This window comes from Bos javanicus, chromosome 29 (assembly GCF_032452875.1).
Source record: "Bos javanicus breed banteng chromosome 29, ARS-OSU_banteng_1.0, whole genome shotgun sequence".
Lineage (NCBI taxonomy): Eukaryota > Metazoa > Chordata > Mammalia > Artiodactyla > Bovidae > Bos > Bos javanicus.
The window spans coordinates 37,976,091-38,002,142 of record NC_083896.1 but is presented as its reverse complement, the minus strand read 5'-3'; the positions used below and the strand labels follow the sequence as shown (position 1 = coordinate 38,002,142).

Sequence of the window (26,052 nt, the reverse complement as noted above, 5' to 3'; positions counted from 1 at the left end):
CCTACTGACCTGGGGAGTTCATCTTTCAGTGTCATGCCTTTTTGCCTTTTCATACTGTTCATGGGGTTCTTAAGGCAAGAATGCTGAAGTGGTTTGCCATTTCCTTCTCTAATTTTCACAATAATAGTAGCAATATTACCAATAATAAAGTGTTGGGTATAGTCTCAGATTTCTTTACTTTTTTATTTTTGAATGTCTTTGGAGTGGGGGGGGCATATTTTTGTTTGTTGATACTTCTTCTTAGACATTATTCCACTCTGAATGTAGAGTCAAAATTCTGCATTTTAACGGGAGCACCACAATATGTAAGACAAATGCTAACAAGTATGAAAGGAGAAGTTAACAATAACACAATAATAGTGGAAGAATTTAATACCCCACTCACACCTATGGATAGATCAACTAAACAGAAAATTAACAAGGAAACACAAACTTTAAATGATACAATAGACCAGTTAGACCTAACTGATATCTATAGGACATTTCATCCCAAAACAATGAATTTCACCTTTTTCTCAAGAGCACATGGAACCTTCTCCAGGATAGATCACATCCTGGGCCATAAATCTAGCCTTGGTAAATTCAAAAAAATTGAAATCATTCCAAGCATCTTTTCTGACCACAATGCAGTAAGATTAGATCTCAATTACAGGAGAAAAACTATTAAAAATTCCAGCATATGGAGGCTGAACAACACGCTGCTGAATAACCAACAAATCACAAAAGAAATCAAAAAAGAAATCAAAATTTGCATAGAAATGAATGAAAATGAAAACACAACAACTCAAAACCTGTGGGACACTGTAAAAGCAGTCCTAAGGGGAAAGTTCATAGCAATACAGGCACACCTCAAGAAACAAGAAAAAAGTCAAATAAATAACCTAACTCTACACCTAAAGCAACTAGAAAAGGAAGAAATGAAGAACCCCAGGGTTAGTAGAAGGAAAGAAATCTTAAAAATTAGAGCAGAAATAAATGCAAAAGAAACAAAAGAGGCCATAGCAAAAATCAACAAAGCCAAAAGCTGGTTCTTTGAAAGACTAAACAAAATTGACAAACCATTAGCCAGACTCATCAAGAAAAAAAGGGAGAAAAATCAAATCAATAAAATTAGAAATGAAAATGGAGAGATCACAACAGACAACACAGAAATACAAAGGATCATAAGAGACTACTTTCAACAATTATATGCCAATAAAATGGACAACGTGGAAGAAATGGACAAATTTGTAGAAAAGTACAACTTTCCAAAACTGAACCAGGAATAAATAGAAAATCTTAACAGACCCATCACAAGCACAGAAATTGAAACTGTAATCAAAAATCTTCCAGCAAACAAAAGCCCAGGTCCAGATGGCTTCACAGCTGAATTCTACCAAAAATTTAGGGAAGAGCTAACACCTATCCTGCTCAAACTCTTCCAGAAAATTGCAGAGGAAGGTAAACTTCCAAACTCATTCTATGAGGCCACCATCACCCTAATACCAAAACCTGACAAAGATCCCACACACACACAAAAAAGAAAACTACAGGCCAATATCACTGATGAACTTAGATGCAAAAATCCTTAACAAAATTCTAGCAATCAGAATCCAACAACACATTAAAAAGATCATACACCATGACCAAGTGGGCTTTATCCCAGGAATGCAAGGATTCTTCAATATCCGCAAATCAATCAATGTAATACACCACATTAACAAATTGAAAAATAAAAACCATATGATTATCTCAATAGATGCAGAGAAAGCCTTTGACAAAATTCAACATCCATTTATGACAAAAAAAACTCTCCAGAAAGCAGGAATAGAAGGAACATACCTCAACATAATAAAAGCTATATATGACAAACCCACAGCAAACATTATCCTCAATGGTGAAAAATTGAAAGCATTTCCTCTAAAGTCAGGAACAAGACAAGGGTGCCCACTTTCACCATTACTATTCAACATAGTTTTAGAAGTTTTGGCCACAGCAATCAGAGCAGAAAAAGAAATAAAAGGAATCCAAATTGGAAAAGAAGAAGTAAAACTCTCACTATTTGCAGATGACATGATCCTCTATATAGAAAACCCTAAAGACTCCACCAGAAAATTACTAGAACTAATCAATGATTATAGTAAAGTTGCAAGATATAAAATCAACACACAGAAATCCCTTGCATTCCTATACACTAATAATGAGAAAACAGAAAGAGAAATTAAGGAAACAATTCCACTCACCATTATAACGGAAAGAATAAAATACTTAGGAATATATCTGCCTAAAGAAACTAAAGACCTATATATAGAAAACTATAAAACACTGGTGAAAGAAATCAAAGAGGACACTAATAGATGGAGAAATATACCATGTTCATGGATTGGAAGAATCAATATTGTGAAAATGAGTATACTACCCAAAGCAATTTATAGATTCAATGCAATCCCTATCAAGCTACCAATGGTATTCTTCACAGAGCTAGAACAAATAATTTCAGAATTTGTATGGAAATACAAAAAACCTCAAATAGCCAAAGCTATCTTGAGAAAGAAGAATGGAACTGGAGAATCAACCTACCTGACTTCAGGCTCTACTACAAAGCCACAGTTATCAAGACAGTATGGTACTGGCACAAAGACAGAAATATAGATCAATGGAACAAAATAGAAAGCCCAGAGATAAATCCATGCACATATGGACACCTTATCTTTGACAAAGGAGGCAAGAATATACAATGGATTAAAGACAATCTCTTTAACAAGTGGTGCTGGGAAATCTGGTCAACCGCTTGTAAAAGAATGAAACTAGAACACTTTCTAACATCATACACAAAAATAAACTCAAAATGGATTAAAGATCTCAACGTAAGACCAGAAACTATAAAACTCCTGGAGGACAGCATAGGCAAAACACTCTCCAACATACATCACAGCAGGATCCTCTATGACCCACCTCCCAGAATATTGGAAATAAAAGCAAAAATAAACAAATGGGACCTAATTAAACTTAAAAGCTTCTGCACATCAAAGGAAACTATTAGCAAGGTGAAAAAGCAGCCTTCAGAATGGGAGAAAATAATAGCAAATGAAGCAACTGACAAACAACTAATCTCAAAAATATACAAGCAACTCCTGCACCTCAACTCCAGAAAAATAAATTACCCAATCAAAAAATGGGCCAAAGAACTAAATAGACATTTCTCCAAAGAAGACATACAGATGGCTAACAAACACATGAAAAGATGCTCAACATCACTCATTATCAGAGAAATGCAAATCAAAACCACTATGAGGTACCATTTCACTCCAGTCAGAATGGCTGCAATCCAAAAGTCTACAAGCAATAAATGCTGGAGAGGGTGTAGAGAAAAGGGAACTCTCTTACACTGTTGGTGGGAATGCAAACTAGTACAGCCACTATGGAGAACAGTTTGGAGATTCCTTAAAAAACTGGAAATAGAACTGCCTTATGATCCAGCAATCCCACTGCTGGGCATACACACTGTGGAAACCAGAAGGGAAAGAGACACGTGTACCCCATTGTTCATCGCAGCACTGTTTATAATAGCCAGGACATGGAAGCAACCTAGATGTCCATCAGCAGATGAATGGATAAGAAAGCTGTGGTACATATACACAATGGAGTATTACTCAGCCATTAAAAAGAATACATTTGAATCAGTTCTAATGAGGTGGATGAAACTGGAGCCTATTATACAGAGTGAAGTAAGCCAGAAAGAAAAACACCAATACAGTATACTAATGCATATATACATGGAATTTAGAAAGATGGTAACAATAACCCTGTGTATGAGACAGCAAAAGAGACACTGATGTACAGAACAGTCTTATGGTCTCTGTGGGAGAGGGAGAGGGTGGGAAGATTTGGGAGAATGGCTTTGAAACATGTATAATATCATGTATGAAATGAGTTGCCAATCCAGGTTTGATGCACGATACTGGATGCTTGGGGCTGGTGCACTGGGACGACCCAGAGGAATGGTATGGGGAGGGAGGAGGGAGGAGGGTTCAGGATGGGGAACACATGTATACCTGAGGTGGATTCATTTCGATATTTGGCAAAGTTAATACAATATTGTAAAGTTTAAAAATAAAATAAAATTAAAAATAATTCTGCATTTTAAACTAATGATTTGTTTTGGGCAGTTACGTCAGCAACTTGATGTAATTAGGCTCATTAGTCTTCATTTGTTCTCAACTTCTGTAGATGTGCACATTTATCTATTTTTTATTCTGTAACACATTCCCATGGTTGCAAAGTCAAACTATAAAATGAGTAAAACTTCACTCCCTTCTCTGCCTCTCATTCATAAAGTTTTTGTTAGTTTTTGCTTTATTCTTGCACTCTTATTGAAAATAGGCATACATGTGTATGTAAAAAGGAGCGACTATCAGCAGTCTTTTGGTTCCTCTTTTTAAAAGACCTAAAGTGTATCCTGAACATCTCACCCATTACTCTCCTTCCTCATCTGCATTACACCCAAGTGCTGGGGTGCCCTGTGCCTTATTCCACACTCCCCTGGTCATTTAAGATCTGTTTATGATCTTTTGCTTTGGCAAATAGTGTTGTAGTGAATAGCTTGTGCATCTGGCTTTGTGCATTCTTGCCACTGTATCTTTGGGATAGATCCCTAAGAGTAGAATTGTTGAGTTAAAGGGCATATGTGTGTGTCATTTGCTAGATGCTGTCAACTCCCCTCCATGGGGACTGAACCATCAAAGCTGAATTTTAACAAGGTGCAGAAAGGAGGGTTATGTCACAGCAAACACCTGGTGACCAGGGTTCCTAGCAGTGGTTCTCAGTCTGGAATTGACTGGCGAGTTCCTCAAAACAACTCAGAGTAGCTAGGTTACAGTTAGTCCATCCAGTGTGGGTAGTGCTTTAAAAATAAGAGAGGACCTTATGAAACACACCCTCCCGCACGCAGAATCACTAGGCTGATGCCCCATGAAGCAAGGCCTGCTGCTAGTACCACCTTATCTAGCCATCTAGTACTGGACAAGCAGGCCTGGAGTGAGAGCCCATTCCCTATTTGCTTCTCAGCAGCCTCCACAACTGCAACTTTGGAAAAATGACAGCTTCTTAATTCAGAAACTTATTAGATGTTGAATTAAGACCTTCATTGCTGCTGACAGAAACACAACTTGGACAGCTTCTGTGACCTGGAAATTATTGGATCACAGAGCAATAAAGTCCATGGGTGGTGACAATGCCAGGAACATTGTCATTCTTGGCCTCATTCTCCTTATTTGACCTGTTCTTTTTTCACTGTGTTCCACCCCTCCTTTACCTAGATAACCTCAAATTTCTATTTCAAATTCTAGAGAGAGTGGGCCTTATTGGATAATCACAGTTGCCCGAACTGGACAGAATTTATACGTTCTTGCCTCCACATTGGCTGCCAGGCAGCTTATGTATGAATGGCACTGGGTCAAGTGATCACCCTTCTCCAAGGAGTGATCACCTGTTAGAAAGAAGATGGGATTTGTGAGGAAGGCTGTCGCAGCTATTGACCCTTGTAAGACATCAGAAACTCTTTTGAGCAATGCTGCAGCTGGTTTTCCAAACATTTCACTTTGAAAATATCATCAGAGTGACTATCACTGATAGCAGCTGCCAGAAAGCTGGGTTGAAACTGTTTCTCGGGGGTGGGGAGGGCCTGGGTAGATCACCTTAATGTTTTGTTATACGCCCTTTTGTACTACATAATATTTCACCTTCTATTTGTATGACTTAAGGGTAACACATTAGAAAGCACTAATGATAGATTAGCTTGAGTTTATGGCACCCTACTCCAGTACCCTTGCCTGGAAAATCCCATGGACGGAGGAGCCTGGTAGGCTGCAGTCCATGGGGTGGCTAAGAGTCGGACACGACTGAGCGACTTCCCTTTCATTTTCACTTTCATGCGTTGGAGAAGGAAATGGCAACCCACCCCAGTGTTCTTGCCTGGAGAATCCCAGGGACGGGGAGCCTGGTGGGCTGCCGTCTATGGGGTTGCACAGAGTCGGACACGACTGAAGCGACTTAGCAGCAGCAGCATGGTCAGATATCCTTTCACTTACTGATTCCATGGTGGAAAGTGGAATGTGGGCACAATAGCTGGAGCTAGAGTGATCACCTTGAACCATGAGGTGACCAGGAGACTAGAGGCTATGTCTGGCCACACAACAAAGGAGGGGGATCCTGAGCCCTGACACCATGGAGCTCCATGCCCCATGACACTGACGGATGCCCACATCAGGACTTTCATGGAAAGGGAAATAAGCCACCTTTGTAAGCCACTTTCGTTTTGGGTTACTTATCACTGACACATTTTAAGTCTTAAAATCCACTTTTGGAAAGCCCATCTTATACCACTAAGACTGGGTAAGTAACTTCCTTGTATGTTCTTCAAACACCACAACTTTTCTTTTCCTTTCTTAGCCTTTACTACAATTTTCTGGAATGGAACATTCACTGCCTCTCTGTATAAATATAGTATATGTATATCCCTACAGAAGGCAACTTCTCTAAGGGTAGGCAGAGACTATTTTATACATCTTTTTACACAGACTCTAGAAACTTCTGAAACAATGATAAGAATTTCTAAATGTGACAGACATAGTAATCCCACTGAGGGTGTTGAGAGGAAAAGACAATCTCCTCTCTGAATCAACTGGGTCACTGCCAAGTTATCTTAGGAGGGGGTGCAGAGAGGGTGATGCTGGGCCTGCTGAATAACTACAGGTAGAGAGTTAGAGTAAAGGAGAGAAGGGATAAACATGGAAGGAAATTCAAGTCACCAGAGGCAGGTGGCACTAGAAATGGGTGCTCCTCCCACCTGCTTCCTCCTGTTTTCCACTTCCAGCTCCTTTCAGCCTCCCTGTGACCCTGGTCCCCTATCACTTGCACCTATGTCCCCATATGCCAGGCCTCGATTACACCCAATGTCATTCCTACTCCGAGTGGTCCTGATACAGGCAAAAAGTGAGAGAGAAAGAGAGGATTGCTCCTTACTCTCCTCTTGTTCATTCACTCCACATACATTCACTGACTCACTGTACTGTGGATTCAACGTGAACACACCATTTCCAGGTACAAGGAAGTCACCTTCTTGGTTGGGATTTTAGAGGAAACAAGAATCTCCCTGTTCTTGCCACCTCAGCCTGTCGGATGACTTTGATCGGGAACACAAAATATTAAGGTAGAAATAGTCATGGTGCTGCTGTGCTCTGTGCTTAGCCACTCATTCGTTTCTGACGAATCTTTCAACCCCATGGAGCAGCCAACCAGGCTCCTCTGTCCATGAGGATTCTCCAGGCAGGAGTACTAGAGTGCGTTATCATGCTCTCCTCCAGGATATCTTCCCAACCCAAGGACCGAATCCAGGCCTTCCACATTGCAGGTGGATTCTTTACAGTTTGAGCCGCTAGGGAAGCCCCATGGTGTTTTTACCTTCTTCTAAAAAATGCTCATTTGGCTCATCTGTCCTGGATCTTGTTATGCTGGTGACTGGATAGAGAAGTGATGTGAACAGAAGTAAGGAAGGTGAGACAGGTGGGTTAGAAGGTGAGGCAACAAAGATGAGATATTTAAGAAGCTGAGTTATTGACAGAGATTTTGGACCTGAGATGGAAAAGCAATTTTCAAAACAAGCTTGGCCATGTGGTATGTATAATCTGCAGTTCAGTCCTTGGGAGATCTCAGAGGAAGACTTTTTTCCTTTTTTTGCCCCTAGAACACAAGTCAGATCCATCTAGCTGTCTGTCATTCCTGCTCCTTCCTCCTGGCTTTTACACTGTGCCCAGCAGTTTTGTCTGATCTATCCAGAAAGGTTTTGTTCTCTGAAGCACAGGCTGGTAGCTTTCTACAAAATTACCCATTATTGAGATTCCTTGGGGAAAAAAAAAAGAATGTAATTTGTTATACAATCATATGCCTGGTAGTTAAAGACTGCATTTCCCTCTCTTCTTTGCTCTTAGTCCAGACTGGTGACTTTGTGATATAAGCAGACCTGAAAGAGGGATTTCTTGGAAGGCTGCTTTCAAGGAGCTGATTCAGCTGGAAGATGAATCTCTTCACCTTCCCCGCCTTCTTCTTAACTGCTGTCTGGATTTCAGGTGTGATGGCTGGAATTCCTGCAATTGTACTAGACCATCAGGTCACCTTGGAGATGAAACCAGTGAAGCTCTGGATGGCCAACCTCCAGATTTGTTACAGTGGCAGAAAAATCTATTAAGTTTTACCTCGTTCAAGTTATGGTACTTTTCAGTTCAGTTCAATTCAGTCTCTCAGTCATGTCTGACTCTTTGCTATACCATGCACTGTGCGATGCCAGGCTTTCCTGTCTGTCACCATATCCCGGAATTTGCTCAAACTCATGTCCATCGAGTGGATGATGTCATTCAACAAACTCATCCTCCGTCATCCCCTTTTCCTCCTGCCTTCAGTCTTTGCCAGCATCAGGGTATATTCCAATGAGTCAGTTCTTCTCATCAAGTGGCCAAAGTATGGTACTTTTAGGTTTTTGCAATGTGCGTATAAACTTAAATTTGTTAATAGTATGTAGTTAATGTGGTACAGCTTCATTATTGTTTTGTTGGGTTAGTGAATGAATTTATATTTAAATTTTTTCTTTCTTTTATAATTTTATTAAATTGATGCATAAACCACACTTACACCTAATCTTGTATAAATGCAAATTTGTAATTTCTTATAGTTTTGGATTTTTTGTCTTTATTTACTTATTTTTGCTTGAATTCCACACTTATTAACAGCCTAGTATATGCCCTCTCTGATAGTCTTATCCAAATCCATATCTACAGGCCAAAAGAGGCTGAGAGCAGGGTGGAGAGAACCAAAGAAGAGTGAAGCACAGGGACATGAATGAAAGGTGGTGGCCCTTGTTGCTCATTTTGAATGTTCTTCAGTAGGATCACATGCCCCTGCCCTTCTGTGTACCCACCACCCCCATATTTGCCATGACCGTGGAAGTTACTTCGGCCAATGGAATTTAGTAGAGGTGATATGTCACTTCCAAGTGAAACCCTTTAAGGACAAGAATCTAATTTGCCACACACTCCCTTCCCCTGCATTCAGAGGGAGTCTCCATCTGCTTTCCTCCCTGAAAGACTGTGATGAGCAGGGCTCCCTCCCACCCATGACAGATGTGAGTGAGAAATAAACCTTACATAAGAGGAGTCATAGAATTTGAGGGTTTTATACCTTCATAGAGTAAGTCAGCACTTCTTCACTGCAGCAGGAGTGTTAACAGGTCACTAAATACCTAGTGTAGGGTGACCCAGATAAAAATTCCTTTTCCTAGCCATTTCAACAAAATTGCCTCTGTGACTTCATTGCAACCAGTAAGAAATGAGTGAAAGTAATTTTATAATTTCTGGTTGTGCCTCAAACAAAAGGGACATATCCTGCTTCCCCTTCTTTCTCTCTCTAGCTTGAATGCAGATGTAATGACAGGAGCTGGAGCAACCATATCAGACCAGAGATAAGTATTACATGTGGAAGATGGCAAAGCAAGAAGAAAGAAGTGGGTCCCCATCACTGTGGAGTAACCTAGACTATTATTATATGAAAGGGAAATGAAATTGTATTCTATTTAAGACAATGTTATTTAGGGTTTGATTACAGCAGTTGAACTTGTAACCTAGCATTCATAATCTAATAACTAATCTTTGTATTAGCCTTCTTCTGACATTAGAGTCTGGTGTATAGAGACAATATCTAGTCACATATACTTGCAAGTGAGTCAAATGAGAGCCCTGCTCTCCAGAATATAGAGCATGGGTTTCAGAAACAAGCAAGGACAAAGCCATATGGCAGGGACAGCTTCAAGGTGCTGTAGGAACACTTGGCAGGGGAAACTAAATCAGTCCTGGTCTCAGGGGGTTGCCTGAAGCACGGGACAATCTTATCTCTCCACAAATAGGCCATGATGCCAGGTTTCATGTAAACATGATTTATTTCAAAGTTCCTCCCAGAAGGACTTCCCTTTTGATCCAGTGGTTAGGAGTCCACCTCCAGTGCAGGGGATATGCATTGGAGATCTAGTTCTGGAAGATTCCACGTGCCACAGAGCAACTAAGTGGGTGGTCCACAGCTACTGAGCCTGTGTACCCTAGAGCCTGTGATCTGCAACAAGAGAAGTCACTGGAATGAAAAGCCGGTGCACTGCAACTACAGAGGAGCCACTTCTTACTGCAAATAGAGAAATCCTGAGCAGCAATGAAGACCCAGTGCAGCCAAGAATTAAAAAAATAAATTTCTCCCAAAGAAACAAGTGAGGTCACAGGGGAAGTAGGACAGGAAAAAGGATGAAATCAGCCTGGGTCTGATTTCAGGGAAAGCTCAGAGAGGGAAGCTGCAGCCGGTTCCCACAGGGAACTCTGGAACATAAATTGTGCCTCAAAAGTGCCCCAGCCTAAGGCTAGGGAACTGGGCTTTCACACTCCCAGCAGCACCTACCTCTCAGCCTTCAAGTAGCACCCAGCTGGTGTCTATGGGTATTAGATCCTCCAACAACAAGTCACAAGTGCTCACTAGAAGGTGAAGTACACCAAAGACAGGGAAATTGCAACCTGAGATAGTGTCAAGGCGTCCTGCACCTCCTCTGTCCACTCCAGCATAACGTCAGGAGCGTTGCGAGTCAAAAGAGCCCCACAGATCTCTAGAGTTTACTTTTTCAACAATTTAGGTTTTAATTTATATTAGAGTATAGTTGACTTATAGTTTGTATTAGTATTAGTAATATGGGAAACTAATTCCCTTATACATATCCATGTGTCATTCTACTTAGATTCCTTTCCCATGCAGGTTATTACAGAATACTAAGTAGAATTCCTGTGCTATGCAAAAGGTCCTTGCTGATTTTCTATTTTATATATAGTAGTATATATATTTTAACCTCAAACTCTCATTTTATCCCTCTCCCATCCATCGTCTTTGGTGAACATAATTCTTTGTTGAGTTCTGTGAATTTGTAAGACGCAGGGTGTGATGTGATTGTTTACCAACTGATCGTTGGTAAGGCTCGTCTCTAGTTTGGGCCCCCCTTGGTTTCAATTGCAGGCCATCAGCTTTTCATCCCCACTGGCATCTGCTTTGATAAGGCTCCAGGAGGTCAAACAAAGTTCCCAAACACTTCAAGCCAAGCTAGATGTTAGAAGGAAAAAAGTTGCCTCTCCTCCAGGCAGCAGTGTCAAGGCAGGCCCCAGAGCAGCTGTAGGTCAAACAGCCTCCACTTAAACCCATCAGACTTGGGGGCCCTCAATGCAGCCCATTCATTCCACAGATGGACAGCCCCGCACAGAGCTCACACAGCTTTCAAGAGGCTGACTCAGGACTCTGACTTGCCTGAGGCCCAGTCCCTGATTTGTCACTAACATCCCTTGGTCTGCTATGAGCTTGGCCAAGTCTCTTCTGATCTATTGGTTTTGATTCTTCATCTGGAAGCCAGAGAGAAAACCAGATGATTGCCCAAATCATGACATGACCCTGAAGAGGCTCCCTGGTCCTGGACAAGCTCCTCACATACAGCAGGTGGAACAGGTGTGAATTTGAGTCCCACGTACCTGGTTAACTTTGCCAACTAAACAATGTCACTCACCATCTGGCACTACAAGGATGGAGTCACTAGCCACTGATGTCACTTATTTTCAGCACACTGTGAAAGGAGTTTCAGGGCAGAGGTCAGGAATGAGGTATTCACTGCTCTGGGGAAACTAGAAGAAGAACACTTCAAAGAAATATTTTCAAAAGATTTGATGTGCTTGATATCTTGTATAATCCCATATCTAAAAAAGCACTAAAATTGTTAACATAGACAACTGGTGTTTCTCACTAGCAACAAACTTCTGCCAAAATGTGTGCTTGCCTGCCTGTACCCTCTTCACCAATAAAATGCACACTGACCTCCCTCTCCTCACCTCTTCAGTGAAGCTCCTCAGAGCTAACTGAGAGGCCATCTCCCTGGCTGTAGTCCTTGTTTGCCCCAAATAAAACTTTACTCAAAGCTCTCACATTGTGCTGTATTTTTCCAATCCACACTTTATGTAAAACTCATATGGCACTTACCATGAATCAAAGCACCCTACACATATTAACTCAGTTGGTTCTGCTTTTATTCTGTATTTAAAGATAGAAAACAGTAAGTAGTTTGTCCAAGGAAACATAACCAATAGATGGCCAAGCTGGAGTTTGAATGCAGGCCATATGGCTCTAACGCTCTTCTTAAGTGCTCTGCTCACTCTCATTTTGTAAGCTGTGTCATATACCTTTGTCTTTAACTCAAGTTCAATAGTGTCTCCCCTCCAGGATGGAGAGAACATAGTTCCCATTCTTCTCCTTCCTCCATAGAATCCTTTGAGATTTTCAGACTATTGCAGTGTCGAAAGAAAAATGGGGAGGGGTGGTATTTGTGCAGATACAGTGGTGTCACTTTGACATTTCAGCTCCCCCAACAGGAAGCTGAAACATCAGTCTGAATGTAGAGTCAAAATTCTGAACGTTCAAGCCCCTTGAGTAAGGTTATGTGTAGATGTCATGGAGGGGGAAAAGCCAATCCACTCCTGTATTGGGAAATTTCATGCACAGAGGAGCCTGGTGGACTACAGTTCATGGGAGTCACAAAAGAGTCAGACACGACTGAGAGACTAAACAGCAACACAAAGGGCAGGCAGTACTTTTTATTCACAACAATCAGTCCATGAATCAGCACATGCCCCTCCCCCTGCCATGGCAACCGGTGACTCTGCAGATGGTGAAGGGTCCACAGTCTGCATCCCCAGAAGACAATGTCCCAGGTCAGAGCCCCAGTTTGTGAGGTCCTTTCTCAGTGCCACCCTCCATGCCCCACCCTCTTGTCCTCTCTACATTACTTTCAGGTCCCCTAAGCCCAGGACTAAGAAGCAGCTGTATTAGCAGTCAGACAGACCTGGATTCACATCTTGCCTCTAACAGTCACAGACTCTATGTCCTTCACAGAGATGCTTAACCCCTCTCAACTTCAGTTTTGTCATCTTTAAATCGGGGACAATTTCAAGCTCTAAAGGTGCCCATTGAAAGCACAGAGAGAAGTGCAGTCAGTGTCTATGGGCTCTTTGAATGGATCAGGCTCTGTGCTTGTGAGATTGGAGTGGCCAGGGAAGGCCTGCCTGAGGGAGGCACATTAGATGATGCTAAACGTTGTAAAGACACCAGCAATGCAAAAAGCTGGGAGAACTTTCTAGATGTGAGAAAAACAGTCACTGCAAAGGACCAAGGTAAACAAGCTTAATGAATAGCTACTTTTTCACTTCAAATATTGCATTCATGCTTGGAACTTGGCCACAAGTCACTAACCAGGACCTATTACATACTTTACTTGTAAGTTGCCAGCAATGAACCATCTCATCGTCCCCGGAAGGGAGACCCTGGTGCTTTCACAGGGCTGAGTCAGCCCTGGGCCCAGGGCTGTGTACACAAACTGGTTATCACCAGAGGCATCAGGTGCCAGGGGAATCACCAGTGACTCTGGCTATCTCTGTGTGCTTGTCCTCAGGGGTGGAAACTCCAGGGAACTGATAGAGCCAAGAGACAAACAAAAGCTCTTGTCCCATCTTGCCTTGTGTGATCCCGTGGTCGGCTGACTACACTGCTCTCTGGGTAAAATATCTTTCCTCTATTCCTTCTCTGAAGGTGGCTTGTGAAGAACATCAGCACCTGACCCTGAAGTCTGGTGGCTGGAACTCAACTCACAACCAGCTGAGACCCAGAGATGTCCAGGCTTGTCCTGTGTGTCTGTCCTTTTTCTCCAAGCAGATCCATAAAGCAAAGTCCCCAAAGAACATGACTGGTTCCCCTCTCTCATTCATTAGTCATTCAAAGCTCCAAGATCTTTTTGAGCATCAAAGAGGGAACAAATCCCTTGATTATAGGCTTGTCTCAAACCAAACCTTGCTCAGCCAGAGTACATTCAGTATTCTGAATGTAGAGTCATAATTCTGAATTTTATAGCAACTCAAGCAATGTTTTGATATGTGCAGCTAGTCACCAACTTGTTACAATTAGACTTATTATTAGTCTTTGTTCTCAATTTTGACGCACATGATTACTTTTTGATTCTATAACACATTTTCATAGCTGGAAATCAAAGCATAAAACAAGAAAAATCTCACTTCCCTGCTCCTCATCTATAAATTACATTTTAGTTGTTTTTGGCTAATTCTTTTACTCTTTCTAAATGAAAATAGACATACATGTGTATAAGAAGCAACAAACTCTAAGAACTTTTTTGGACCCTCTTTTTTTAAAAAGCTAAATACACAGTTGACAATGTCACCCATTCCACTACTCCTTCATCCACATTATACCCCGGTGTTGGGATGCCCTGTGCCTTATTGCAGATTCCCCCATGGATGGTCACTTCAGGTATGTTGCTGATATTTTGATTTTAAAAACAATGTGCAAAAGATAGCTTGTGCATATAGCTTTTTATATTTTCACCAGTGTGTCGTTGGGTAGATCCCTAGGAGTAGAATTGCTGAGTTAAAGAGCAAATGTGTGTGTCATTTGTTAGATGCTCTCATATTCCCTCTGTAAAGACGGAACTACCAAAACTGGATTTAAACAATTTGCAAAAATTAGGGTTACGACATTGTGCCCCATCTATACATACCTGGTGTCCAGACCAGGCCCCTGTTGTTGTATCCAAGGGACAGGCCAGGATAGATCTCATGCAAGAATAGGCCCTGGGAGAGCCTATTTTCCTGGAAGAGCCAGGAAACACGATTGTCTTTCCTTTGGCTGTGGTAACAGTTTAACAGATAGCCCTGTTCATCTCAGTCTGGGTTGGAGCCCAGACTGGTGTGGTTTTCTTTGCCTTCTTTGATTGATAAGACACTTGAAAATTATTTTTTCTGTGTTTTGTTTGGCAGTCAAAATTTTTCATGGCATGGACCCTACTGGAGACTTACATCAGACATCTATCTATTTATCCTCAGCAAACTGACATTATTAAGGTCATTGATTGATATGTCCCTCGTGATCTTTCTTTTCAAATAGAAAAAAAACTAACATGTTTAATATGCATTCAGTCTCATTTTAAATCAACCAACTTAGATTAAATCCATCTCTGTCCCCACTACACTCCTACTTCTAGGCCAGAAATAAAAACCTGCATAGACTGAAGGCTGATTCCAGCCCACCATGGTGGAAATATAGCTCCCAATCTGTTTAGGGGGGATAAAAATTAGTTACTAACATTAAAATCAAGAACTTGCACATAAATATCCAGACTTTTGACTTCTCTCAAAAACATGGCCAACTGACCCACTTTCCAGCATGGCTGAAGTGGAGGAGAGGCTGCTCCCAGTGGAAAGGCATGTGCTGCCCAGTGTTGAGCACGGCTGCCTAGGCTTTGTATCATTTCTCTTGCTTCTTGGACCATGAGTTTGTAAGAACTAGACTGATAGCTCGATTAAGATAAAGACCACTTGTGTCTTGATCAACTTGGACTTTCCACCATCTAACTCAGACATCAGCACATGTGTCTTCCCTGACGATATAAAATATCTTGTGGATGCATATGGCACTTCTTCCAATACTGAAATCATGCAATTGAAATACTGCTCTGCCCTAAATCTTTGATGTAGACTGGCATCATAGGTGCCCCTTATCTCTGCCATTAGACCCACTACCTAAAGCCACTCATATGGCCCTGGGCTGCCTCTCAAGCCTCCACTTTTCCATTTGACCTCTTTGCCTCCTAGCAATCAGCTCTCCAATGAGGACAGCAAACCATACCTCATGAAGTGGCTAGGCAGACCACATGAGATCATGAATGTCTAGCACGGCCCCTGGTATTCATTTTTATGGCGTTCTTAGCAGTTATTTTCTCCAGGTTGGCAAGTTTCTCCACACCTAGATGTCCATGCGGTTCACTCCAGCCTAGCCTCAAGTAAGAGATCACAGGAGAATTCTCTGTATTCCAAGAATTTTCTAAGTCCATTCCCTAAGGACAATGATGGAAATAAAATTTTTATCAAGAGCTTTGTATTTTTATCAGATCCATTAGTGGCCTAAAGGGGACAATCAGGGCAGGTTAGAGCACATATAACTAGAAGCTCCTGGTCACCACTGCATGTCAAGGAACTAAAGCTTCCCTGAGTACTTGGAGCCAGGAAAGAAGCATGAAGTGGCTTGTGCTTCTCGGGCTGGTGGCCCTCTCAGAGTGCATAGTCATGTAAGTATGGGGACTGTAAGTGGCATCATCTTCCTTTCTGGGTTAGAAAGGAATGGAATATTTCCCTGATGGTCTTAAGGTTCAACTCTTACTTATTGATAAGCACCTTCTATAGGTACCTATTCTTGCTTCTTTAGCCTTGGGCTTCACAGGTAGTGCTAGTGGTAAAGGACCCACGTGCAAATGTAGGAGATGTAAGAGATGCAGGTTCAATTCCTAGGTCGGGAATATCCCCTGGAGAAGGACATGGCAACCCACTCCAATATTTTTGCCTGGAGAATCCCACGGGCAGAGGAGCCTGGCAGGCTGTGGTCCATAGGGTCATATAGAGTTGGACACGATTGAAGTGGCTTAGCACGCATGCAGGCATCTTGCTATAGAAACTGTGGGTCCCAAGGATCGAGATGTAGGTTTGCATGGTTGCATAACTCTTGGGACCCCATCATGTGGTGACCTGCTGAAAATGGAAGACCTTGCAATTGTTTAGTGCACAACCTGTACAAATGTATGTGTGGTCCTGTGGAATAGCATTTTTCTACATTTTATTCTAGGTGTCCTCTCTGTTCTTTCTCTACTTCAGTGTGTATATGTCTATATGTCTATGTCTGCATCTCGGCATCTCTCTCATTTATCTCTCCATCTCCTTGGAAGTCTCTGTGAGTGCAGATTTCTCCATGTTGTTTTCTCTTCTTTTAATTTTTCAGTTTTGACTCATCCTTGCTTCTTTAGCCTCTTAATTTCCCTAATTTGTTTCATATCTCCTGGATTCTTCTCTCAACCCTCTGTTCCATTTCTACTTGGAGAAAGATTGGGAGAGCTACTTCTACCCTATTTTATATCTGACAAGCAGTGTGACCACAGCCAAGTGACAAACTCTTTGAATTTCAGATTCCTTCCCCATAAAATTAGGATAATGATCCCCTTCTACAACCTTCTTCCCTGAGCTTCCTTGAGAACAATACAGTGGAATGGCAATAGCAATACTAACAGCTGTCATTGTTGAGATTCACTATATATCAGATACATTATATCCATCACTTCATTTATCTCCCAATTTTCTATGTGGAGGATGAGAATCATTACATTCCACCGTTTTACCCAGGGGTAAGCTGAGAATCCAGATGGTCTTACCAAATGTTACACAACAGAACCTGTATTTAAACCTACGCCCTTGCCATGGTATTTGCATGGCATTCTGATAATAAGGTGACATTCATAAAAATGCTTGGAAAATACACAGTGTATTACAATGACAGTTATACCTTAACACAGACAACTAATGGTATCTTCTCCTTTGTTTCTTTTCCTAATCCTCGGTGAAAGTTTGCCTCTAAAGAAAATGAAGACCTTGCGAGAAACCCTGAGGGAAAAAAACTTGCTGAACAATTTCCTGGAGGAACAAGCTTACAGACTGTCCAAGAATGACTCCAAAATAACTATTCACCCGCTGAGGAACTATCTGGATGTGAGTTTGTAGAGAGGATGGCTCTCACAGCGCCCCCTGGTGCTCTGGCCTAGCACTGAGGTTCTTCTGGAGGTGGCAGATGGGAAGTTGGGGCTGGGGCTCCTGCAGGAGGCAGAAACACTGGGGAACAGGAACCCCATTCCAGAGGAGAAGGCATTCTCATCCACAACTCTTGATCTGTGGTGACTGGGCCCAGCAATGACCAGGTGGCAGGTAAACATCCATTTCTGTGTCAAAGATGTCATTAGTTTGAGGGAGATTGTTCCTTCTGAACTAAGTGAGCCACTCAGTTACAGATGAAGGGTGAGCCATCTCTAGTCAAAAGATAAAGCCAACTGCAAAGCAATTGTGAATCCCCCAGGCAGAAGAATTCAACTTCCACAGATGCAAGAATAACAGCAGGAAAAAGTTACTGAATCCCTATTCTGTGTAAGGCCATAAGAATCTAACACTGTGGATGTTGTTATTAGATTAGGAAAAAGAGCACATTTTGTCTTCAAGATTGTGCAGGCAGCCTGAAGGATAGGCAAAGAGTAAATATATGACAAATGAAAGGGTCACCTGTGCAGTGTTTATGGGATGTGGTCTGAGTTTAGAGGGAGTGGCTGGGATTGATCAAGGAGGACCTCCTGGAGAAGGGTGTGCTCAGACTGGGTTTGAAGAGGAGACTAGAGAGCTTCTCAAATGAAGGCACCAGGACTTCCCTGCAGGTCCAGTGCTTATGACTCTGGGCTTCGAATGCAGGAGGTACTTTTTCAACCCCTGGTCATAGAGTGAATATCCCGCATACCACGTGGTGCAAGAAAAAATATCAAATGCAGGCACCTCTGAGAACAAAGGCTGTGAGCTGCATAGTGATTGGAAAGTGATCTCAGAAGACATGTGACACCCAGAGGGAGGCAGCAGTGTGGGAATCGAGGGGAGCCAGATCTGCACTAACCCACCCATCTTGGTCCCCACAGACTGCCTACGTGGGTAACATCACCATTGGAACACCCCCTCAGGAGTTCCGGGTCGTCTTTGACACAGGCTCAGCTAACTTGTGGGTGCCTTCCATCAGCTGTACCAGTCCAGCCTGTTGTGAGTACAAACACCCTCCAACCCACCCATCTTTTACTTGCCCTCAACTCCCTTCTCCACCCTTGGCACCTGACTGACACTCATCTCTTGTGTCTGCAGATACACACAAAACCTTCAATCCTCAAAATTCTTCAAGCTTCCGGGAAGTAGGCTCGCCTATCACCATCTTCTATGGATCTGGGATAATTCAGGGATTTCTTGGCTCTGACACCGTTCGGGTAACGTGGAAACAAAAGCTGAGTCAGGACTGACTATGGAGTGACCACTGCTTACAAAACAGATACAGTACCAGCTAGCAGGACCATCCTACCCTAACTCCCATAGATACTGGCCATCTTACCCACAGGATCCTGTCCCTGGGGAGACAGTCTCCATAGTGATATACAAACAAATGAATTAGGTAACCCAGAGAGTTGCTTGGGCTGTGGACTTGCAGCTCCTCTGACCATGAGCAGCTCAAGGTTCATTTTGCTGGGAGCAAGAAGAGAGGGGAAAGCACCGACTTTTATATTCTCAGACTGTGCCAGGCACTTTCGTGGTAATAACTTGCTTAAACCTACAACAACCTCATGCAGCAGGTGTGTTGATTAGCTAATGATACAGATGAGGAAACTGAGGTGCAGACAGCAAGGGTCTTGCTGAGGTCACACGTGTGGTAAGCAATGGGTCTAGGCTGGCTTGTCAGGACCAAAGCTGGTAGTGGGTGTTTGGGGAAAGGATAAAACTGATCTGGGGACCCTGGGCACAGTCAAGCACTTCAGGTATCCGGGGTGGATAAGCAGAAGGCCAGAGATGTAGGTGGGCCTGATAAGTGTGTTCTCAACGTATGGGGCCTTTGGGAGTCTAATAAAACCTATAGCCTCCCTCCCCCAAAGTACCTGAGTAGTTCGCCTCTCTCTTTTACTTTCTCTCTCTCCCTCATACACACTCACACAAACACACACATACCCCCAAAAGTGTATTTCCCAGGCAGTAATTTCATAAGAACCCTGCCAGCAACATTGTATAATGGACTTCTGTCTTTCTGGGCAGATGCAGAACCCAAAATACATTAACCATCAATTCACCTCATTTCTGTCATCAGTTCAGAGAGACGCCAGAGAAGGGTCTCCTGCTCTTTACTCATTTTGTCCACAAGGGGGCACCATTGGGTCCTGGCCTGATTCTTGGTTGCCGAAGGCAAGAGGCCAGTTTGACTCACTCAGACGGTGTTTTTCAAGGAGCAGATGTTTTAAAAGTCCACAGACCCACATAAATAGAATCCAAATCCCCTCCCAGCTCGGTCTAACCATCTGAAGTCTACCGAGGACACAGAAAGACCTCAGTTCTGCTCTGCAGTGCTAATGGCATCTCTCCCTCAGCCCAAGCCTAGACGAACTTAACAAACCTTTACTTCGGAACAATCTTCTCGCCCACAGATCGGGAACCTTGTTAGCCCTGAACAGTCGTTTGGCCTAAGCCTGGAGGAATACGGGTTTGATTCTCTACCCTTTGATGGTATCCTGGGCTTGGCTTTTCCCGCCATGGGCATCGAAGATACCATCCCCATCTTTGACAACTTGTGGTCACACGGTGCTTTTTCTGAGCCTGTCTTTGCCTTCTACTTGAACACGTAAGTCTGAGCTGAACAATCCCTCTCTCCAAATTAGTTTTAAGATGCTTTCAGTTGCATGAAAATTATGCAACAATTGATACAGAAGTATCCTAAAGGATATTCTAACCCAGGATAACTATGGCCCAGGGTCCCACCTGGCTTCACCACTGGCTTTTATAAATAAAGTTTTATTGGTACACAACCATGCTCGTGGGCGTAAGAGCCGGGGCTTGTTGTAGGGGGTGAGCGAAAAGGAAGACTAATGCAAGGTGTCAGGATACGAGTTGGAAGAAAAGGCAACAGGATTTGCTGATGAATTTGACATGGAAGGGAAGAGAGGGAAGGTGGAAATCTTTCCCTTCTCACTAACATTTCACTGGGTACCCAGAATCAGCTAAACAATTTGCAGGAGCCAGTGCAAAAAGAAAGAGTGGGACCCAAAACGAAAGTGTGGGACTCCTTTTTCAACTCCTTTTTCAAACTCCCTGGGAATTTCAAGACAGGGAGAGCAGAGGTGGGGGCCCTGCTGAGTGTGGGGCCCAATGGACAGCACAGGTCACAGGCCAGTGAAGCCAATCCTGGGTGACTTGAAGCCACACCCTTAGTGCTTTCAGGCCTTGATTTTTCTGAAAAAATACAGGCTGGACAAGGGGGAAGCCAAAAGTCTTCAGCACACTGTCCTCTGAGGGTATCTCTGAGCACTCACGTCACAGGAGGTCCAGGACCTCTTCTGAAGAATGAGTAGGTGGAGCCCAGGCAGGTGGCCAGGCTTCTAACCTCCTTTGTGCCGCTCATTAGCCAGCGACTGACCTCTGTCTGGTTCTCAATCTCTCCTAGACTTGATTTCTGCATCTGTACATGGGGACCAGTGTACTTGATGTACTTCCCTTCTCACTAACATTTCACTGGGTACCCAGAACCAGCTAAACAATTCGCAGGAGCCAGTGTAAAAAGAAAGAGTGGGACCCAAAACAAAAGTGTGGGACTCCTTTTTCAACTCCTTTTTGAAAGGTGGACAAGCACAGCTCGCAGACAGTGCTGTTGTTACTGTCCTCCAAGGATCTCCCCCTCTCCTCTCTCTACAGAAACAAGCCAGAGGGCAGTGTGGTGATGTTTGGTGGGGTGGACCACCGCTACTACAAGGGAGAGCTCAACTGGATACCAGTGTCCCAAACTAGCCATTGGCAGATAAGCATGAACAAGTAAGCCTCTCCCTCTGAGGGTCACCCCAAGTGATGCTCTCACATCTGTACATGGACACAGGCAGATACACAGATGCACTCCCAGACACACAGTCAACAGACATGCACACCACCCACAATAACACAGACACACATGCAAAGACACAAGCAGGCACATAGAAAAATACATAACCAGCCAGAGACACACAAGTACACACACAGAGCCACATACGAACACACACATAAACAAACACAGAAACACATAGATACACAAACCACCCATAGGTTCATAATCACCCCAGGCCTCCTGCCCAGGGCTCTGAACAGGGTCCATCATAGGGTCCAGAGAGGCCTGTGCAGCTATGGGAGGGCTGCACCCCTGAGTGTGAGGTGGGGAGCATGGTTATAGGACTTTACAGTGTGATGAAAAGAGGATCAGGGAGAATTTCCTCAGCCTGAACAGAGCTGTGATAAGATAACCAACTGTCCAGGGCTACATGGGACCAAGGAAGTTCTCAGCACAGAGAAATGTCAGTTTAAAAACAGGGAAAGTCCTGAAGAAATGGGGAAAACTGGTCTCCTTAGGGAGAAGCTAGCCAGCAGTGGAGAGAGGTTGGCCACAGTCTTGGGACCCAAAAGCGACTCATAAAAAGAGACACCCCGCGTCCCTGGGCACAGTGGGTCAGGGGCTACAACTGAGAGAATCGGGAAGGTGGGATCCAGGAGTGGCTTGAGAAGAGGCAATAATTGATGAGATTCTGTGTTTGACCCTCAGATAAAAGCTTACCTGTCCTTTGAGGTTCTGTGTCTAGTCAGGTATTGCCTGGTCAGGATCTCAGTGTCTGAGCCCAGTGAGGGGTTGCTGCTCAGAGACATCCCCTCCCAGGGCAGCCGGTCTCCCCCACCCCTATGAGAATCTACTGCCACAGGAACCTCCATCTTTACTGTGTGTTTGTCCCATTGTTGGTGAGACATCAGATATACCTCTCTGGATGATCTTCATTATTTTCACAGCCTTCATTCACTCATTCAACAGACAAGCATTGTGCATCCACTGAGTGCCAGGCACTTTAGAGATGTGATGAGAATAAAACTTGTCCTCTCATCTAAGAAGGCAAATGTACAAGAAATGACACACACACAGAGGGAATTGTCACTTTGGTACATACTAGACATGAGGGGCATCCCTTATAGGTCAGTTGGTGAAGAATCTCCCTGTAATGCAGGAGACCTGGATTCGATTCCTGCTTTGGGAAGATCCTCTGGAGAAGGAAATGGCAACCCACTCCAATATTCTTGCCTAAAGAATCCCATGGACAGAGGAGCCTGGCAGGCTACTGTCCATGGGATCGCAAGAGCCAGACATGACTTAGCGACTAAACCACCACCACCACCAGACCTGAGGAAGGGTCTATAGAAAGTAACCAAGAGAGGAGACTGATACACACCAGGGGAAAGACTTCCCTGGAACCATGACAGTTAAGCTGGAATCTGGAAGATGAGGAGAAATTAGCTAGTCAAAGGGAAGGGGGCTCTTCTAGCAAGGAAGACCAGCTTATGTCAAGGTACAAAAAACCTGGTGTATTCAAGTGCTGCATTCAAGGATGTCAAGGAAGGTACTGTGATCAGAGCAAAGGAAAAGTCAGGGCAAGAGATGAAGCTCTGTTCAGGAGACAGTCAGGGAGGGGGAGCTGTGAGGGAGCCTTCCACATGACCCTGATGCCCGCTTTGTCCTACTCTCTCAGCATCAGCATGAACGGGACTGTTACTGCTTGTTCTTGTGGATGTGAGGCCCTTTTGGACACCGGGACATCATTGATCTACGGCCCAACAAATCTGGTCACCAACATCCACAAGCTCATGAACGCCAGGCTTGAGAATTCTGAGGTGAAGGGTCATGCCACAGGGTCACTCCCAGTCTCCCCACATAATAAGGATCCTCTTGGCCAACCTCTCTCCTTCTCTCTAACAGTATTTGGTTTCATGTGATGCTGTCAAGACCCTGCCTCCTATCATCTTCAACATCAATGGCATCGACTATCCACTGCGCCCTCAAGCCTACATCATCAAGGTGAGGGGCCATCCCTGAGGGTTGGTTCTCTAAATTAGGGTTTGCAGAAACCTTTGGGCTACTGCTGGGAGGAGGGCACCCTCTGCAGGCCAACCCACACCACTGCAGATGCTGCTGAGCCCCTGTGGCTGGGCCAGCGCCTCCCACAAAATCAGCCACTTGAGAGTAGAGGACAGGCTGGGACATCCATCCTCCTGAAATAAATATGGAGACACCACTCTGTGATGGCATGGTGGGAGTCACAAGGAGAGGGGAACACTAAGGGCCTCTGCCCTCATAGATCTTCAGTTCAACTAGACCCCTCAGATGCAGGAACTCAGAAAGTCAGCACTAGGGATCCCTAAAATAGGACATGTGACAAGAGGGGTTGGCTGGTGGCAGTCCCTGTGTGTGCTCCCACCATAATGATTAACAGTCTCCCTTTCATTATTGAAATTGTCCCAGTTACAATAAATTACATGGCTACCTTAGACCTTGACTGCAACTTCCCCTTGCTAAGTCCCAGTTTCCCCTCTGTGAGTTGGGCTACCCGACCCCTCTGTGGGGAGGTTGGATGCTAAGGTGATTAAAGGGTGCACAGTGACTGCTCAGCCCTGACACAGGGTGGAGGCTTCACGTCAGCTCCCTGTGGGAGTTCAGAGCAGGCTGTTGGGCTCAAAGAAGGCTCTGAGGAAGAGAGGGAATTGCAGTAATTCTAAAACCCCTGACTCATGGCACCATAGGGAGGCCTGCTTGGGTCTAGGCAAATCTGCCCTGGGTTCCATGCAAATGGCACCCCGCAGTGCTCTGCAAAGGGACCCTGGGACTTATTAGGGGTGATGAGGGCTATGGACCGACTGGCGGGGATGGAGACCAGAATAAGTCACCCAGCCAAGCCTGGAGTGGCCAAAGGCTGAGTGTGGGTCCAAACAGGCTTCTCAGAGGGGCTGAGCGAAGGCTTAAAGAATGTGTTGTGAGCGCTGCTTTGAATGTATTTAACATGCATAACCAACAGTGAGCTACTGTATAGCACAGAGAACACTGCTCAATCTAAGGTGGCAGCCTGGATGGGAGGGGTGTCTCTGGGACAAGGATACATGTGTATGTATGACTGAGTCCTTTACTGTCCACCTGAAACTCAGAATATTGTTAATCAGCTATACTCCAAAAAAAATAAAAGTTAAAAAGAACCAGTTTGGGGGACGCAGGAGAAGAACAGACATTCTCTGCAGAGAAAACAATGAGCAGGGGTCAGAAGGAAAGAAACAGAGTGTGAGGAGAACTAGGAGACACTCTCTTGTTCTTTTCTAAAAAACTGTATTGCAGTATAGCTGATCTTCAGCATTGCCTTAAGTTCTGCTGCACAGCTAAGTGATTTAGCTGTACATATACAAATATATATATTCTTTTTCATTAGTTAGTCAATAAATATTGAACACAGTTCCTTGCTCTAGAAGTAGGACTTTGTTGCTTATCATTCCTCTGTACATTACTTTGCATCTGATCATTCCAAACTCCCAATCCTCCCCTCCCCACACTCCTGCCATATTGCAACCACATGCCTTGGCCCTTTTTGGTTTTGGATGAACCCTCATATCCCCAGCTGCTGAGAAAATCACCTGATACTTACCAAAAGAGGGAAATAAAACCAAAAAGTATGCCAGGTCTGGATATTGAGGAGAGAGTCGCAGGTAAGCGCACAGGCTGACTGGTGTGTGTCTCTAACTCCTCCAGATTCAAAACAACTGCCGCAGTGTCTTTCAAGGAGGCACAGAAAATAGCTCTCTAAACACCTGGATCCTTGGTGATATCTTCCTGAGGCAGTACTTCTCGGTTTTTGATCGTAAAAATAGAAGGATTGGCCTGGCTCCGGCAGTGTAAATGCTTGGACTATCAGCAAGCATTTGACTAAATCAATCAGGCTGTTCCTAACACATATTCGCTCACACTAGGGCACTCCTGCCTAGCGATGCTGGTGAATTGTGTTTGGTGCTCTGCAAACCCTATTCTCAATAAAGAATAAAAAGTTTCACTCTTAATGGTGCTAAAACAAATCGGTGCTTCTTTTGGGGTCTGGAAGGTGCATAATAATCAGGGAGGGTCTAGAACCAAGTCTGAACCACAAGTGAGAGGAGCTCAACTCCAGCTGGTTTCAAGGAAAGGGGAGACTTTTCAGAAGAACACTGGAGATCCTGTACATAGGAACCAGAAAAGATAGAGAGATCTCAGTGACTGGACCCAACAAATCAGAAGTCATCAGTTCTCTCTTTCTGACCTTCACTCTTTCCCCTCTCTCTTCTTTGATGGTCTTAGCCTAATAACCTTCTTCCTTAAGGCTTCTACACCTAGTGAGGGAGTCCAAAGCTACCTGCCCCAGGGTTTTTATATTCCCAAGGCATCTAACTCATAAGGAAAGAAGCTCAGAGACATCGAGGTTCAAGGGAGTGCTCTGAATGGCCC

General features: G+C 43.8%; 1 protein-coding gene across 1 annotated transcript; it reads left to right on the top strand.

Annotated features, from left to right (window-relative positions):
• The first annotated feature begins 17,561 nt into the window (after positions 1-17,561).
• Positions 17,562-25,612, top strand: LOC133241701 (pregnancy-associated glycoprotein 2). Its single transcript, XM_061407636.1, has 9 exons — positions 17,562-17,687; positions 18,650-18,767; positions 18,867-19,007; positions 19,223-19,305; positions 20,186-20,379; positions 21,447-21,563; positions 23,288-23,429; positions 23,515-23,613; positions 25,327-25,612. Exons 1-9 carry the CDS (start codon positions 17,562-17,564, stop codon positions 25,471-25,473), a joined length of 1,167 nt encoding a protein of 388 aa, XP_061263620.1. The 3' UTR covers positions 25,474-25,612.
• Positions 25,613-26,052: the final 440 nt, after the last annotated feature.